The sequence below is a fragment of the Equus caballus genome, chromosome 7 (assembly GCF_041296265.1).
Source record: "Equus caballus isolate H_3958 breed thoroughbred chromosome 7, TB-T2T, whole genome shotgun sequence".
Classification (NCBI taxonomy): Eukaryota; Metazoa; Chordata; class Mammalia; order Perissodactyla; family Equidae; genus Equus; species Equus caballus.
In genome coordinates, this window is record NC_091690.1 from 3,712,065 (window position 1) to 3,730,527 (window position 18,463).

An 18,463-nucleotide genomic window follows, 5' to 3' on the forward strand; every position below is an offset into this window, starting at 1 on the left:
GGGAGAGGCGGGGAGGCAGAGAGAGGGGGAGAGGCTGCGTCCAAAATCCCCAGGGTTTTCTCCAGAATTCCACAGTTCTGATGCTCAGGTACTCAGAAAGTGACCGTGTTGTATTTCTGGACAAAAGATGCCTATGACTGGGCCCAGGGCCTGCGAAGGGGTGGGGGGGGAGCAGCCAACATCACCTGGGAGGCGGATGCATAGCCCTTAAAGGGCAGGCTAACTGGCCAACCGTTTCTTCCAAAGCCGGTCATGCTACATCTCCTGATGGGCGGTTCCGTATCTGTGCCCAGCCAGGACGCACCAGGTCATCGCACCAGCTGCCGTTTTGGATGCTGCCTACATGCCACGCGTGCATCATTTTGGGAGGGCGGCCCGTCTTAAGGCGACCACTTCCCACGTTGGCATGTGTCGCCACGTTGAACAAGAACTCAGTACGTTGGCTGTCCGCTCGCCTGTGGTTCGAATGCTTGTTTTGGGGGTGCTTTCAGAGGCTGGGAGGTGGTCTCACGCTGAGGCAGAAGGATGGAACGAGCCTGCTGAAGCTGCCTTCCAACACGGCCGCCCTGTGGGGCCGGACCACCCGCTCTGCGTCAAAGGGGGCCGGCCAGCGAGGTCAGGCAGATCGGGCTGCTCCCCCGACACACCCCACCCAGGTTCCGACCTCCCGCCGTTTGTCTATGCCACCTCCCTGGCGCCCTCGAGCCCGGGCGGTCACTTTCTGCCCCCAGCATCCCAGCTGTGGGACCCCTTCCGCCCTCCCGGATGGTAGTTGGGACAGGAACACTGGCTTGTATATACCACAATGCGTTTGGAGAACAATCACAGAACGGCTCAGCCCAAGACACCGAAACTAAAGAGCACGCAGCACGAGACACAACCGAAGACGAAAGGCGTTGGGGGAGAAGGGGACCGGGCGGAGGGGACGGGAGGGAACCAAAGAAAAGGAACCAACTGACTTTTCCCCCCCGCTTCAAAAGGAAACAGAACCAAAAAATAATAATAATAATAATAAACAAAAAGAAGAAAGAAAGAAAAGCGAAGGAAACCAAGGAGAAAAAAACGGAAGACGAGAAACACTCCAACAGAAGGTGTTGGGAACCAGCAAACCGAACCGACAAGAGTGGCATGCAGAGAAATTGGTACATTCTCCCAGCATGCATCAGGCCCAAGTTACCATGACGACGAGGAATGCAAAAAAACTTAGCAACAACATTACCAACAGATGCAAAGAGGCCACCACAATGCAAGCATCGCCAGTGTGCGGCCGGCCCTAGGCCGGGCTGGGCGCGGCTGAGGTTTTCGTGTCTTTCTGGGTTTTTGCTCTCGCTTGGCGGTTTTTTTTGTTTGTTTGTTTGTTTGTTTGGTGCGCTTTGCGCTCATCGTTTGTATTCCGTTATTTATTTATTTTTCTTTGCGTTCGTTTTTCTCTTATTTTCTGGGTGCGTGTCTGCGGGTGTCTGTGGGCGTGTGCGTGTCCGTGTGTGTGTGTGTGTGTGTGTGTGTGCACGTGCGTGCGTGTCACTTTCGGAATGTAAAAATGTGGGTAAAGAAAGTCAAAAAGAAAAAAAATACACCAACCTTCTCGAAGTTCTGAGGAATGTAAAGGGGGTTTGATGCAGAACACAATGACATGGGGAGAAGAGAAAAAATAGGGGAGATACAGAGAGTAAAAAGAGGACTTGCCAAGGCTATAAGCTGTCATAGTCTGTTGTTTTTTTTTTTTTCTCTTTAAACCAAAAAAAAAAAATTGAAATTAAAAAATAAAAAAGAACAACAATGAACTTTTTTTTTTTCCTCGACACACACGAGCTACATCTGCCTTCCACGATTCTTTTCTTAAATTCAATTTTGGAGTGTCTGAGACCCAGGCAAAGATGGCAGGGCTGGACCCCCGAAAGGAAGGAGGCTCGAGCCGGGGGACCCCCCACCGCCCTCGTCGCGCCCTCGCTGGAGCCCCGGCCCCCGCCCCGTGCCCGCTGTCCACACTCTCCTCGAGCTCTGCCAGACTCACAAACCCCCGTCCCGGGTGTTTGCAGAGAAATAAGCGGGTTAGACGAAGTACTGGTCAGTTGGAGTCGGTGACCCGCGCGGTCACTCACCAGAGGCGCCCGCGTGGCAGCGGATGGGAGGCGGGTCCCCTGCCCGCCCGCCCGCGCGCGCCCGCATTCCCGTCCCCTCCCTCATGCAGCCTCCTTCTCAGAGATTAAGATGTCAAACCCCCCCCGGAGATGCAGAACCAAGCTGCTGCTTCAGGGCCCCCGGGGGGCTGTGCGTGGCGGGCGTGGGGGGGACCACGGGGCTGTGGGCGCCAGAGGACTGCCCGGCCTCCCGCGTGGAGAAGGGTAGGGGCTGCGTGCGGTGGATGCGAGAAGTGGGGCTGGAGGAGGGCGGTGCGGTCGAGGACACAGAGTCAGTCGGGGCACCCTGGGGTGGGAACGGGGTGGGGGGGGGGGCGGAGGCTGTTTCTAACACGAGTCTGATCGGAAACAGCCATCAGGAGGCAGGAGATGGCGGAGTCCAAATGCTGGTGGACGAGGCAGCTTAAAATTTCCGAAAGGGCCCAAGAGATCCACACGGGGATGAGTGGGGGCTGGCAGAGCATCTGGGGGACGAGGAGCCCCCTGCCAGCTTTGAAGGGGACACCGAGGGACCCAGAGGGAAGTCTGTATGGATGCTTCCCAGGGTTCCCCTGGGCGGGCTGAGGATGCTGCCCCTGGGTGTGACAAAGGGGGGATCGGAAACCGGGGCGCCCAGCCTCCCGGGCATGCGTGCCTGCTTCAGCCCGCTGCAGGGCCGAGGCCCTGGGGCATATGTGCCTGCTGTCGCCCGGGTCCCTGTGGCCTAAACACATCCTTTCCTGAGAGCGACTAGGACAAGACGGAGAGCACCAGGCTCTGGGACGGCCGAGGGTGCGGGTTGGGGGGCCGGCCTGGAAGACCCCTCCCCAACTCTTAGACCGAGGGTGCCAGAGGGGGTGGTGAAGCGGGGAGCTACGAGGCCACGGAGTCGGGAGAAGCAAAGCCAGCACGTCACAAGGGGGGCACGGCACACACACCACAGAAGCCAACTTGGGGTGGGGGGGTGGCGGGCGGGATGGGGCAGAGGCCTGCAGGCTCCCCCAGCCCTGTGGGCCCCAGACTGACCCCCCGGCCCTGCCCCACTCCCTCCTGCCGCCCCCAAGTCCTGCAGCCCACGGGGCATCCATCACGAGGCCCGGGGGTTGGGGGGGTTGAGCCACCCCCATTTACAGGCAAAGGAAGACCGAGGTCCTGTCGCGACCGGGGTGGGGGGGCCTCCTGCTTGGGTCTGCAGGGTACAGGGGAGCCCGGAGGCTGTGAGCCCGAGGAGGGAGGGGGGACAGGAAAGGGGGATGGGGAGGTCCCTGCCTTCGACGTGGACGCGGCGTTCCCTACCTCGCACGTAGAGGTTGGCGGGCGACGAGTAGCGCACGCCGGCACTGTTGGTGGCCACGCACTCATATTTGCCCTGATCCGTCTCCTCGCTGCTCTCGATCTGCAGGGCGCCTGCGGGGAGAGGGGAGAAAGCCTGGCCAGTCAGGGGAGGCCTGGGGGGTGCTGGGAGGGCGGCCCCACAGTCCTGGCCAGCCCGATTCTTGTTCTTGGCTGGGCCGGAGAGGCCGACGAAAAGAGCCAAGCGAACCCGTGAGCCCCAGCCGGGCCAGGGTCTGCCTGGCTCGTCTCCCCACCACCCCAGACGGGCCTGGACAGACCACATGCCGCCCCAAAAATCCTCCGCTCTCACTGTCAAAGCAGCTGGTGCTTCCTAAGTGACTGCTACGCTGAGCCACGAAGCCGGGGGCTGGGGGGGGGGGGCGGGGGCGCATGTGTTCAGAGAATCAGCAAGTCATGCTCTCCAGGCAAAGGGGAAAGAGGACGTGGCTATCACAAGCCACAGTCATTCGAAAGACCTGGCACGAGCAATGTGCCAATTCCGGGAGCTGGGGATGGGTTTGCTGGTCTCAGCCAGCGTCTATGTGTCAACAGACGTGGGCCTGGGGTCCTTGAGTGTGTTTGGAATCTCAGGCCTCGAAACCCACAGTGCCCGTGAGCAAACGGAGATGGGGCCGTATTTCTCCAAGAGGGTTTGGAATTTCAAGACGGGTTACCCCCCATGATAGCTGAGGCAAACGATGTTGAGACCGAGATACATGGAGCATGTTTGAAATCCGAGGCCTGGACCCACGGCTTCTGTATCTGGAGCTCCCTGCAGGGGGAGGTGCGTTTCCCCAGGATTTCAACTCAGCTGAGACAGGAGGCCTCAACTCCCTCGAGTGCTGTGAAACCACAGGCCTGGATTCGGAATCCTGGGGCTCACGAGGGACTGAAGGAACTTTCTCGAGTGTGTTTGCAATTATGGGCCAAGGCCCACGTCTGTGGTGCTCACAGGTTAAGGGGGAGAGTTTTCAGAAGTGTTTGAAATCGGAAGTCTGAAGGCAAACCTGATACCCACAAATAGAGTGGAGGTTGAAATGCCTCCAGTGGGTTTGAAATCACAAGCATGGATCAAAGGATTTGCTGCTCGTGAAGGAATTAAAATGTAAAGAAGAGACCAATGTTCTCCAGCATATTTAAAACCAAAGGTCTTGGTGCCCACGAGTAAATGAAAATAGGGCTGACTTGCCCTCAGCGTGTTTGAAGTCACAGGCCTGGATCCAAGTCCTGGTGCCCATGAGTAAGTGAAAATAGGGCTGACTTGCCCTCAGTGTGTTTGAAGTCACGGGCCCAGATTGAAAGTCTTGGTACCCATGAGTAAATGAAAATAGGGCCGATTTTCCCTCAGCGTGTTTGAAGTCACGGGCCCAGATCAAAGACTTCCCAGGAACACAGAAAAATGAATGAACCTTCTCAAGACTATTTGAAAGCACAGGGCTTGATGAAACAGTACAGCGCCCACGAGTAAATGAGAACGTGGCCAAGATTTCCCCAAAGGTACCTGAGCCCACAGCCTGGAACAAATCCTCATTCTCACAAGTAAATGCAGCTGAGCGAACATCTCTTGGTATGTTTGAAATCACGGGTCTCGATAAAATACTTGTGTGTCCGCGAACAAATGAAAACGAGGCCAAGGTTTCCACAAGTATGTTTGAAATCTGAGCCTGGATCCAAGTCCTCATTTTCATCAGTAAATGAAACTGAGTGAACATCTGCAAGAAGGTTTGCAGATCCGAGGCTCCAATCAGAGTCTGCACCAGGAGTCCAAACAGCCAGTGCAAACTCCCCAGCGGACCACTCCTCCTGGCTTTGCTCACGGCTCTCCCTTGGAAGTGATGTGGACCCACAGATTGGGATGTTCTCTTGGGGGGCCATGGATGAAGGTTCTGCCCCTGTATAACACTCCCTACTTTTCCCTGACTTCGAGGCTCTGGGGAAGCAGGCTGGCAGGTATTCCTATAGAGGCCCAGAGAGGGCAGCAAACCTGCCCTAGGTCACACAGCATTTCATGGTAAAGCCAGAAGCAGACACTGACTCTTCTCTGGGGCTCCCACCCAGACCTATTCTAGTCACTTCTCTGGGGCACCACAGGGGGCTGCCTTTGAGGCTCCCTGTCGCTCTGCACCCTCAGGCTGGACCCCCTCCCCGATCAAAGCTTTCAAGCTGGAAGGCCCCCTCAGCATGTTCCTTTTACAGATGGGAAAACTGAGGCTGGAGACGGACCACGGCTGCACACAGAGCGATGGGCAGAAACCCGGCTCCCAGCACTCTGGGGCGGGGGCCACGGGAGCTCAGCAAGTGACGCCCCCGCCCCGCAGCCAGGTGACTCGAGATGCTGCCGCGGCCACACTCGGGGCCCCAGCCACAGACAGCAACACAGACACAGAGACTGGACGGACAGCGGGCAGGGTGGCGAGGAGGGGACCCGTGGAGGGGGCCTGGGGGGCTGGGCGGGCGGCGAGAGAGTGTGAGTGGGTGGTTGGGCGGGCGGGAGGGGCCTCTTACCTCGGATCGGTGTGCTTTCTGTAAGGGAAGCAGAGAGAGTCAGGTGAACGTCAGAAGGCAGTCCTGGGGGGGCCGGGGGGCCCCAGGGAGGCCGGGCCAGGCCCCAAGCCAGGCCTGTCCACTCTGCCCGCACTCAGGCTGAGCCAGCCCTGGGCCTGGAGACCCTGCAGGGCTCGCGGAGGAAGCCAAGCCAGGCTCCTAGCCGGAGGGCTCCTAGCCAATCAGGAGGGCTTCCCGGAGGAGGTGAGAATCTCCCGGGGAAGGAGGAGCTGAGTCTAGAAACCCCTCCAGGTTGGCCGGATTGGCGTCACCAGGCCCCAGGGAGGTCTACGGCCTGGCCCTGCTGGCTGCCTTCCTTCTGGGCCGAGGGAGGGAGGTCTGAGGCCTCCCTGCCTTCTTTCCTCCTTGGGAGGGTCGGGGAGCAATGGGGGTCCGGGGATTTTGTTAGAGACAGGGGGAGGGGTTAGTGCCCGGGTGGGCATTAATAAAGCAGAGGGAAGTGCCACAGACAGGCCAGAGAGGCGGGACAGGGGAGGGTGGTGAACAGGGGTCGAGGGCAGAGCGAGGGCCCTGCAGCCTCCTTCGCTTCCAAAAGGAAAAGAGGAAAGAGCTGTCGGTCTGTCTGTCTGCCTGGGGACACGGACAACGCAGGCGGCGGGAAACGGCGGCCCCTGCCGGAGGCTCACACCCTCGGCTCATCTTCCTGGGGGACGTCTCTCTCTGCTGATGACAAACCCCCTCCGAGGACCAGGGGACCCCAGGGGCAGAGAAGCTGCCGAGGGTCAGACGACACAGCTCCTCCTGTGTAATCGAGGCCTGTTTCACAGACGGGCAAACTGAGGCCCAGAAGGGGCTGGGGAATCGTCACATCAGGAGCCCGAGGAAGAGGTGGGCCATGAACCCAGCTGGGGACCCCCTCGCCTGAACTTTGGGGGGGGCTCCCGTATCATCTCTTGCAAGATCCCCAGCCCAACAAGGCTGCTCTCTCCTCTTTACATGGAGAACGTGGGAACCTGCCAAAGGCTGTGATGTGGAGAACGAGGATCCGGGTCAGTGGGAATCCAGGTCGGCCCGGCTCTAGGATAAGGATGGTCGTACCAGAGGCCAAAGAACGAGACTTCCCCAGATGGCCAAATAGCCCATGGCCACTACACTGAGAGGAAAGGATGCGCCACTTGGGGATTAAAGGTGGTTCTACTTGTCACCCCAAGGAAGATGACCAGGAACTCTCATGGGCCAACATCAGTCATTTTCACTTTAGTAAGAATTAGCCCAGACATTGATTTCAGGGAATTCAGGCTGGATGCTGGGAAAAGAAGATGAGAAATGGCCAGTCCCAGGCCAGCTGCAAAACTCTCTTCTCACCCCAGCCCCCAAAACTTCTGTAATTTCATCATTGTCCAGCAGCGTCAAGGCCCAGAATGGCGACTGTCACGTGAGAAATTCCAGCAGCCCCAGGATTGCTCTCATGTCTCCTCAGCCCTCATTCTGGGGTCTGGCCGGCCGCTGTTGGCCTTTTTTTTTTTCCTCTTTTCCTTTTGGGCTCTGCTCTTGGCAGCATCCCCCGGCCCCAGGGCCTGGCTGGGGAGGGCAGGGTGGCCGGTGGCGACAGGGGGGGAGGCGTTAGTAAACATGCCACGTGGAGTGGGTCACAGTTACTTTCACGGTGGCTGTTAGTCTGGGGGTAGGGGACGAGGGCAGAGGGGACGTTAGTGGTCGACGTGGTGAAGAAACGAGACTTACCAAAGGTTTCTGAACGTTTACAACGGAGGGATAAAGAAAAGAGAACAGGAGCGTTACCGGGGGGTCACGCAGAAGCCGCGTCCTCGCTGGGGCGGGGAGGGGAGGCCGCCAGCATCGTCGGATTTATGACGATGAAGAAATAAGGCAGCTGGGGTTCCCGGAGCGCCCGGGACGGGCCAGCCTTCCTTCTGGGGACAAGGCCGGGGAGCCGGGACACTTTATGGGGACACAGGCACAGAGGGATGACAGGCTCTGGGACACGGCTGGACCCCAAGGCCAGGCCCTTCACCATCTCGCTGTATTGAGGCTACCACGGCGGCGGCTGGCGGGGAGGCCACTGGACCCCCCAGCAGAAACCCCCCAAGCCGCAAAAATCCTCCAACAGGCCGGGAGGGGAGGCTCTCTCTCCCCCGCGTGACATCGGGGTCTTTCCAGGGAGGAAACTCTGGGTGTAACGGCTGCCCTTTGCAGGGCTTGGGTCTTCACTGGGGGGACAAGAGGCGGAGGATGGGCAGGTGGAGCCCTCGGAGGACGAGGCTAGGCCGTGAGTGGAGGGGGCATTGAGAAAGACCGAGAGGCCTTCAGGCAGGGGTGGCTCCAGGTGTGGGTCGTCAGGGGAAGCGCAGAGAGAAAGCAAAACGTGTGTCCCAGCGTGTGTCCTCACAACGGGCTGACACACGCAGAGTGCACACAGGCACATCCCTGTCTCACGTGTCTGCACATATGAGGATGGCGGGGGGGGGGGGCGGGGTGTGGCCAGGGACGTGTGCACACTGCCCACGTGCACGCACGCGGGAGGGACTGTAATGTGGGTACACGTGTGGCCGAGATGCGCGCGGACGAGCTTTGCTCTGGGAGGAGGAGGAGGAGGGGAGCCGTGGGCAGACGGCACGGCCGGCGTGCGCCCACACGCGGGAGGCAGGTCAGGCCAGCACGGGGAGCCGGGACACACACACACACGGACACATCGTGAAGCAGTGGGACGACTGACACAACGCACACACAGCCCCGCAGACGGATGGACTCACGGATGGGACACGTGGGTGCGATGCCCAGACACAATTGTGGAACCGCCCATCCCCGAGGTGGCCAAGGCCCTGTGCTCTGTCCCAAGGGCCCCCTGGCCCGGCCGGAGCCTGGACAAACAGACTGGACGGCCTGTCTGTGCCCTGTTATGTCCTTACTGCTTCAGTCTTGGACACACTCTCTCCCTGCAGCTCTCTATGGCTCCCCATTACCTGCTGCCTCCTCTGGAGATGCCCACCGCATCAGCTCTGGAAACACTCTCCCGCCTTTGCGTTATGCAGCTCCCCTCTACCCCTACCTGCCACGACCTCATTATGTCCTTACTGGACATGCCTACTGCTTCCACACAGAGAACGCTCTCTCTCTATCACCTTCCATGGCTCCCCAGTACCCCTGCTTGTCTATGCCCATTATATTCCCCCTGGGTCAGCCCTGAAGATGGTCTCCCTCAACACGCAAGCCCTCCACACCCTCCCCCTGCGGCCCCCCGTGGCTCCCGCGTCCTCCGGGCCGCCCGCACTCACCTGATCGCAGCTGCTTGATGCGCCCGTTGCTGGCGCTGGGGTCCACGGGCAAGAAGTCTTTGAACCAGGTGATCTCAGGGTCGGGGTTGCCGCTGGCAGCACAGAGCATTGTCGCCGTGCGTGTGCGCTCCACCACCTTCAGCTGGGGGCCCATGTCGATGTTAGGGAAGCCGGGGGGCAGCTGGTCCTCTGAGGGCGGAGACAGGGGGAAACCAGGCCGGCGCCCGGAGAGTACACGGTCAGCCCTGTGCGGTAGGGTGCGGGGACTGGCCGGCCCTGGGCCAGCCCTGCCTGGCTGGGGGACCTTCTGTCCGGGGGCAGGATGGCCCCCCAGAAAAGGACCCAGACTCCTCGCCCACCGCTGGCCCCCATCTTGGCCCCCCTCGCTCCTCTGTCTCAGTCCAGCCGTATGGGCCACCTCGTTCCTCAAAGGCGCCTGGTTCCCTCTGTGCCACCCCAGCCCCACCCCGGTCTCCATCTACTCAACCATGTGGCCTTGGCCTCGCTCACACCCCCAAGTTTTAAACCCTCCTGGACTCCAGGATGTCTGTGCATCCACAGAGTGATCACGACGCGTCCGGGGCCCCGCCGTGTTCCTACCACCCAGCGTGAAGCCTGGTATACAGCAGGCGCTCAATAAATGAGCAAAGGACGACCCAGGGGTCCCAGCTGCTGTCAACCCGTGTGAGGCATCACGCCTCCAGCCTCTGTCTCCCCGTCCGCTGGCCAGGGGCCAGTTTCCCCCCACGGCAAAGGGGGTGGGGGGACACCATGCCCCACCCTGGGGACCCTCGGTCCCCAAGTTCTGGTGACCTGCAAGAATGTGGTTGCCAACTGAGGCGACTGGCAAATGGAGGGGGACCCTTCCCTCGTGGGCTGTGCACATCGCACGTGGGCTCCGGGGCCTAATTTACTCGAGTCGATGCCGGGGACCGGGGGGCAGCTGGGGGGCCCCTGACAGGCCTACGCGTTCCAGCACCTGGATTCCAGGGGCCTTTTGCTCTGACCCCTAAGACCCCCGGCTCCAGTCTGGCCTGTCATCCGCAGCACACAAAGGTCCCCCGGGGTGGGGGGCAGCGGGCAGGCCCCCAGTGATGGGCTTTGTGGTCCCCCAAATTCATACATTGAAGGCATAACCCCAGGACCTCAGGATGTGGCTGCATTTGGAGAGGGGGCTTTAAGGGAAAATGAGGTCCCTGGGGCGGGTCCTGATCCAATAGGACTCGGTCTCTAGAAGAGATGAGGACACAGACGGACGGCACAGAGGGGAGACCACGTGAGGACTTGGGGCCCTCACCCAGAGACCCCCCCAAGCCCCCAGCTCGGTGTCTGCAGTCTCCACGTGCCAGGCACCGAAGGAGGATGGCAGAGCCGGTCCCCAAGTGCTACAGGGAACAGAAAGATCCTGGGGACGATCAAAACGTCTGTCAACAGGGACTCGTTATACGCAGGCCCGGCCACCCTGGGGATGGGACACCAACACCAGCAAAAGTCACCCTACAGATTCGGAACAAAGGCCAAGATATGTCGCTAAGCGGACAGAGTTCAAGTGAAAGGTGGTGTAGACTACGGGTGGCCAACTCGGGCCCCTGGGCCAAACTTGGCCCTCCGCTCGGTTTTGCGAATAAAGTTTTATTGGTACACGGCCACGCCCACCCGTTGCCATGGCAGCTGCACAGCTTCCTGCTCCAGCGGCAGAGCTGAGAAGCTGCGACAGAGACGGTCTGGAGCGTGAGGTCAAGAATATTGACTCTCTGGCGTTTTAGAGAAAAAGCTTGTCACCTCCCGGTGTAGACGAGGCTGCTCTTTGCGTAAAAGGGACATGACACACGTGGATTTGCTTACAAATCTCCAGAAGGGGCACAGGGCATGGGGGGGGCGTTGGGGGATGGGGAAGAGGTGGGTGAGAGGCCACCATGGAGGGTATCTTCCCGGGCCCTCCTCAGAGACGGGGCCTAGGTCGCAGAGGGGGAAACTGAGGCTCGAACAGACGCCCAGCTGCCCCAGGTCACACAGCCAGGACATGGCCAGGCTGGGATTTGTGCCCAGGCCTGGTGGAGCCCGGAGGGCGCTGGGGTGGCGCCTGCAGGACCCCCAAACCGGGCCTGAACCCACCGGGGTCTAGGGGGGCAGCTGGACCCTGTCTGAGGTGGTTCAGGCCCCCCGCCTGGACAACCTCCTGAGAGCTCCTGAGGGGCCGCCGGTGACGTCACCAGAGGTGAGGCCCACACACGGGGCCGCTGGCTCCCGGCGCTCGGGGCTGGCATGTGCACGTGGCGGCCGCTCGCCCACGGAGGCGTCCCACGCGTGTCCTCATGCCAGCACTCCCCACGGGGTCCCCGTGAGCATGGTGGGCGGCCGCTGGCCGGGTGTGGGGCAGCGGGGCCGCCTGACATTCCCGAGGGCTCCTAATTAAACACAAACGTTCATTGCCTTCCACGGCGGCCCGATTCCTCGGAGTTTAATTAAAACAACGGCCTGGGAGCCGTGAGCGGGGTCCGCGATCAGATGGCGGGGGAGGGGGGAGGAGGGAGGGGGAGCACGGACCCTGCTGGGCTGGCTGAGAACAGAGGGAGCCAAGGAGGCCCGGATGGCGGGGGGGCCGGACTCAGCCACCCGGCGGCTAATAGATGCTCGCTCGTCCTTTGAACTCTCAGTGACGGCGAGGGGGCCTGCGGTGCCATCTGTGTCCCAGAAAGGTCAGGGCAAACGGGCTGGGAACAGGCGGGGCGGCTGGCGACTCCTCCCTGCTCCCCTCCTCCCTCCATCCCGTGACTCCTCCCTGCTCCCCCTCCTCCCTCCATCCCGCGACTCCTCCCTGCCCCCCTCCTCCCTCCATCCCGTGACTCCTCCCTGCTCCCCCTCCTCCCTCCATCCCGCGACTCCTCCCTGCTCCCCTCCTCCCTCCATCCCGCGACTCCTCCCTGCCCCCCTCCTCCCTCCATCCCATGACTCCTCCCTGCTCCCCCTCCTCCCTCCATCCCGTGACTCCTCCCTGCTCCCCTCCTCCCTCCATCCCGCGACTCCTCCCTGCGCCCCCTCCTCCCTCCATCCCGCGACTCCTCCCTGCTCCCCTCCTCCCTCCATCCCGCGACTCCTCCCTGCCCCCCTCCTCCCTCCATCCCGCGACTCCTCCCTGCTCCCCCTCCTCCCTCCATCCCGTGACTCCTCCCTGCTCCCCTCCTCCCTCCATCCCGCGACTCCTCCCTGCGCCCCCTCCTCCCTCCATCCCGCGACTCCTCCCTGCTCCCCTCCTCCCTCCATCCCGCGACTCCTCCCTGCTCCCCTCCTCCCTCCATCCCGCGACTCCTCCCTGCTCCCCTCCTCCCTCCATCCCGCGACTCCTCCCTGCTCCCCTCCTCCCTCCATCCCCGGGGCTCCTCCCTGCTCCCCTCCTCCCTCCATCCCGCGACTCCTCCCTGCTCCCCTCCTCCCTCCATCCCCGGGGCTCCTCCCTGCCCCCCCTCCTCCCTCCATTCCTGCGACTCCTCCCTGCCCCCCTCCTTCCTCCATCCCCGGGGCTCCTCCCTGCTCCCCTCCTCCCTCCATCCCCGGGGCTCCTCCCTGCTCCCCTCCTCCCTCCATCCCGCGACTCCTCCCTGCTCCCCTCCTTCCTCCATCCCGCGACTCCTCCCTGCTCCCCTCCTCCCTCCATCCCTGCGACTCCTCCCTGCTCCCCTCCTCCCTCCATCCCGCGACTCCTCCCTGCTCCCCTCCTCCCTCCATCCCGCGACTCCTCCCTGCTCCCCTCCTTCCTCCATCCCGCGACTCCTCCCTGCTCCCCTCCTCCCTCCATCCCTGCGACTCCTCCCTGCCCCCCTCCTCCCTCCATCCCCGGGGCTCCTCCCTGCTCCCCCTCCTCCCTCCATCCCCTGGCAGGACGGGCTCCAGAACCCACATGAAATGACACTATGGCGGCTCTTGTTAAGAAATTATTAAGAATTTCCAGATGGGAACGGCAGAGCTGTCTGAGTGGGGGACCCCGTGCAGGTCGCATAGCAGGGTCTGGGACAAAGGGCCGCGGGGCCAATGAAGCGCCTCCCCCCAGGGCTCCAGGCTGAGCACAGCTCCGCTGACCTGGAGGACGCTGGAGGAACCCCACCCCGGGAGCCACATGTGGGGCCACCTCCCACCTAATCAGGCTGGTGTGACTCATATCCATAAGCGGGGGAGGGTCAGGGTGTCCCTGTAGGTGACAAGTGACGATAATGATATCAGACTGGCAGACTCCACCACGTGCTTATTCCCTGCATGGCACAGTGCTGGTCTCTTACTTTTATCATCCATTCACCTGGTTCGTGTAACCACCCCCTGTGGTGAGCATCATTACGATCCCGCTTTGGAGGTGAGGAAACTGCAGCTCAGAGAGGTTCATTAACTTGCCCAAGGTCACACAGCACCAGGATCTGAACTCAAGTGGCAGCCCTAGTGCTAAAATCACTTTGCAATGGAGAAGGCAGTAGGGAGCCGCTAGGGGGCAGTGGCTTGTGGCGAGGCTGTCCTGGTGACGCTGTTTTATAAGGAGGAGGCAACTTCCTGGTGTCCCCAGCCTGCCTGAACGAGGCCAGCAAGCAGCCCAGCGAAGCAGCGCTCCCAAAGGATCCGCGGGGGTGTACGGAGTCGGGGGACAGCTGCTTCTGCCCATCCAGCATCTCTCTGCAGGGACCACCCCTCACTGACCCCGTGGATGTGGGCTGACCCACCCTTGATCCCATGCAGGACTCCGCCAATCAGAGTATTTGTTCCTCCGGCCATAGTGACTGGCTCAGGGACGATCATCTGACCCAAGCTGGGCCAACAAGCAGCAGTCCTGGGTCACTGGGTCCTCTCTTTGGGGTGGGGGGCTGGGAGCATGGAGCTAATGGGGGAATCTCCTGAGGACACAGTTGATGTGGAAAAAAACAAACCGAGGGGTAGAGAGAGAGTGAGCCCTGAGAATGCTGTACAAGCTCCTGGATCCAGCTGAACCTGAAGCCACACTACTCCACGGACATTTTAGTTACGTAGACCAACGACTTCTCTTTCTCACTAGAACCAGTTTGAGCTGGATCAGCTTCTTGTAATCACAAACAAGGACGATTCTAGTCCCTCCGTGCTCCTCTTTCCTGTAAAGGCTCAATAAATCCCTACCAGCAGGCTCTGGGCCCCCGCGGTGCTACGGGCTGGAGAAACGAGATCAAGGTCCCCACAAAGAGAAAAGCCAAAGCAAGACTTTCACAGATTCCGCTGGTGTTGGTCCCCAAAGTCGAGGGCCCAGTTCCTCCCCCGTCCACCCTGGGGAGCCCAATACCTCGGAGGACAGTGAGCTTGGCATGGACCGTGATCTCCCCGACCGAGTTCTGGGCCACGCACTCATACACGTTCTCGTCCCGGGGTGTCCGTAGCGGCTGGATCCTCAGCACGGCCCCTGCGCTCCCGTCAAACTCGATCGTCTACCATGGGCAAGGGAGAAAGGTCGGGGTGAGGCCGGGGTCCGGGGGGTGCCCAGGAGGAGCCGGGGGCTGCAGGCACGTGTGTGTGGATGTCCCGTGTAAATGCACTGGAGGCAGAAATGGGTGTGAACAAGGACAGGGCAGTGTGTATGTGGGTGTGTGACATGCACGCCAAGTCCGTGTGACAGGCGTGTGACGGCACGTTGGACGTGGAAATGTGTGTGTCTGACCATGTGCGCGTGCACGGAGTCATCAGCTCCCTTCTGTGTACGGTGGTGGGAGGGTAAGCTACGATTCAGAGAGGGCAAGGCCTTGCTTGAGGCCACACAGCACAGAGGTGGCAGAGCAAGCCACCCTGACAGAGCAGGGTCCTCACTGGGAGGCCACACGGCAGGGAGCGGGTGGGACGAGGGCCCTGGCTGCCCATGTGACATCGGGGGGACGTTTCGGTGACATCTTCTGTGGCTAAGCTGCCGTGGCCCCGTCCTGCGGGGGCGCTGGCCCCGGGCTGCCTCCCATCGCCCCCAACTCACCTCAAAGCGCTGCGAGTTGACCTTCTTGCCCTTCTTGTTCCAGGTCACCCGTGGCTTGGGGTCGCCCGTGGCCTGACACACAAAGGAGGCCACGCCCCCCGACACGCCGATCTGGTCCTTGGGCTCTCTGATGAACCTGGGGGGCTCTGGGGACACAGCAGGAAGACGAGGGGCTCGGAGGGGCCGGGGCGCGTGGCCGGGACCCCACGGGGCCACGTGGACAGGCCCTCCGTCCCGTCTGACCACGGAGGTACCACGTGGGCCTGACGGGGGGGCTGGAGAGAGAAGGAGCGAGGGGGACAGATGCTACCGCTGGACAACGCCCTCCCTCGGGGCACCTGGGGGACCCCAGGGCCCGCACAGCCCCCCACGGCTGCCACCTGGATGCAAGAGCCACACATGCTCACACGTGGACACGCCCACTCGGACCCAGTGCTGCAAGGGATGCTGGGAGTGGAGGACCGCCCTCCCCCGAGGCTCTGGGGTCCCCCAATCCAGCAGGTAGGTGGAGGCCCCCAGGGATGGCCCCCCAAAGCCTGGCCTTGAAAAGACTCGGGAGGAGAAGCCGAGGCACAAAACAGGGGATGACCAAGGGCTATCTGTGGGAGGGGTCTGGACTCAAGGGGTTGGGGCTGAGGCAGGAGCTCAGAAAGGCTGATGGGGTCTCCGACGCCGAAGAGGCTGACATCTGTGACAGAAAGCACTTATGGAGCGCCTAGTGTATGCAGGTGGCGTGCGTGAGAGGCGGAGGCATCATAATCCCCATTTTACACATGGGGAAACTGAGGCACGGACCAGACAAGGCAGTTGCTTCGGACACATGCAGCCAGCCAGGGGCTGAGCCGGGATGCGAACCGGGCGGGTGGGCTCCTGCGCCCACGTTCTTGGCCCCTCACGATGATCTGACGTACGAAGTGTCTCCAAGAAGGTCCCAAGGGGGAGCCACTGTGTCTTCAACACCCCAGGCAGCCCCAGCTCTGCACCGGGGACAGGACACAGGATCCGAGCTCAGGGACATTGTTTCCTTTTTATTGACTTTTCACGGTAATCTTTCAACCCCCCAGAGGGGTCCTGGATGTCCCTAACGCTACAATGTATCCCCTCATGGATGGATCCAGTTACTTCTGAGATTCTTACCAACAGCCTCAGGGCTGCAACATACTTACAAGGTCCTGGGGAAACAACCCAGGTTTCAAGTCTGGGTGCCCTCGGGCCCCAATTTCTCTCCTTCCTGGCTCAGGATGGGCTTTGAACACAACCGAGTTCCTGTCCCAGTGGGCCTGAGCCTCACCTCCCTCATTCAAGGCGCTGCTCCTATTGATATGACCATATGTGTCTACACTGGCTCTCTCTCTCTTGAAAATTGGTAGACCCACTGTGCGCAGGCATGGGTTCAGCTCCTGTGGATCCCGCTGAGGCAGTAACTATTAATCCCATTGTACGGATGAGATTGTACAGATTCAGGAGGGTTAACCAGCCTGCGTGACGTCACACAGCTCAGAAATGACGGCACTGGGATTTGCACCCGGGTCCCTCGGTCCACAAGCCCCTGTCTTCCCACCTCCAGGCTTTGAGCCGACTCAGATGTTTTGCTCCCGGGCTGGGCCCGCCTCCCTGGCTCTGATTGCCTCAGGAATCGTGACCGGGGCCATCTGTGTCCCCAGCCAAGGTCACGGGGGCTGGGTCAGGAATCTTACTTCTGGGAAAAGCCTCTCTGGGGAGCCGCTGGAAGGGAGGGCAGGAGCAGCCGCGGGAAGCCTCGGCCGCCTGGTTACGACTCGGAGCTGGGGACACACCCCTGGCGCCCTCCAATCCGGGGAACGGGACCGAACGGGAGCCTGCGCCGGCCCCCCCTCCTCCCTTCATCTGGCAGCTTCGACCTCAGCGCTGCCAGCGCCGCCCCCGGGGAGCCTTCCCGGATTGCCACAGGGCTGGCTCCGGAGCTCGTGTCCCCACCGCTGGCTGGGGGACCCCCATCCTGGCCCTGATCACGCGGGGCTGAAACACCCAGTTACGTGCCGCTCGGCAGCCCCCGCTCTGCATCCGGGCGACCCTTGAACACGGGGCCCGAGGAAGCTGCCCGCCGGCCCCCCGGCCCCCTCTCTGCGTGGCAGCCGCCTTCCCGGCCCATCTGCAGGCAGCTCTGGGGGCCCAGCCAGCCTGGAAGAACTTTCTGGGCCGCTGCAGCCCCCCCGAGAAAATCAGCATCTCGCGGGAGCTCGGATCCCCTCGTGTGGACAAAGCCGCCCCTCGTCTTCTTGACACGAGAAAGACACACGGGGGGGCGGCCACTGCGAGCGCTCATTGGGTGCCAGGCCTGGTGGCGGCTCAGCGCTGTTCCTACAGCCGTGTCCCAGAGTGGCAACCTGAGGCTCAGAAAGGGTGGGTGACCTGCGCAGGGTCGCCCAGCTCATAATGGGCGGAGCTAGGATCCCAAAGCAGTCCCACCCGGCTCCCGAGTCCTGCCGATAGCAGGCCCCACAAATGGGTCTTCATTGCCGAGAGCCCCCGGGTGTCCCCGTTTCTTAGACGAAGAGACTGAGGGTCAGAGTGGTGATGCCAACAGCATGCAGGCTGGAGAGGCTTGGCCCGATTTCTGTTTTTCCATTTTCAGATTCTGCAGAGAGGAATCCGGGGCCAGAGCTGGCGACCCACCCATCGTCCCCGCCAGCCCCGCCCGGGCCGGCCCCACGGCATCCTGGGAAGGCCCCACGGGACCAGGAGTCGATTCGAGAGTCAAAATCGCTCCTCTTGCCTGATGGACACTTCGGTCACCCGCCCAGGGCTCTCTGTGGCCTGAAGGTCCCCACCCCACATGGCTCCCTGACAACTCGGGCCACTTCCTGAAGCCGGCAATGCCGGTCATGGTGCCCACTGTCCCCCTGCTAAACAGAGCCCTGGACCAGCTCGTCCCCTCCGCCCTGGACCCTGGCTCCTGCCCCCGACAGTCTGTCCTCCCCGAAGCCCCCACCAGAGGGCGCCCGGGAGCCCCTGAACCAGGCCCGCCTCCTCCGCCGGGAGCCCTCCAGGCTCCCCCTCCCTGGGGGAGAAGTCGAGTCCTCCCCGTGGCCCCCCAGGCCCCGCACGACCTGCCCCGTCCCCTCCCCGCCCTCCCTCCTCCCTCTCTCTCCCTCATCCCTCTGCTCCAGCCACATGGCCTCCTCACTGCTCCTCCCACATGCCTGCCCCAGGGCCTTTGCATGGGCTGTGCCCTCCATGTGGGACACTTTTCCCCCAGATACCAA

At 61.7% G+C, this 18,463-nt stretch overlaps 1 protein-coding gene across 1 annotated transcript in view; it reads right to left on the reverse strand.

Annotated features, from left to right (window-relative positions):
• The window catches only part of PTPRS (protein tyrosine phosphatase receptor type S), a 95,334-nt gene that overhangs the window by 41,898 nt on the left and 34,973 nt on the right, over nt 1-18,463 (reverse strand). The window contains exons 3-6 of the mRNA XM_023644493.2: nt 15,219-15,364; nt 14,544-14,685; nt 9,254-9,442; nt 3,417-3,527 (exon numbers count right to left, since the gene is read on the reverse strand). Coding sequence (XP_023500261.1) covers nt 3,417-3,527; nt 9,254-9,442; nt 14,544-14,685; nt 15,219-15,364 — 588 coding nt within the window. The remainder of the gene's footprint in view (nt 1-3,416; nt 3,528-9,253; nt 9,443-14,543; nt 14,686-15,218; nt 15,365-18,463) is intronic.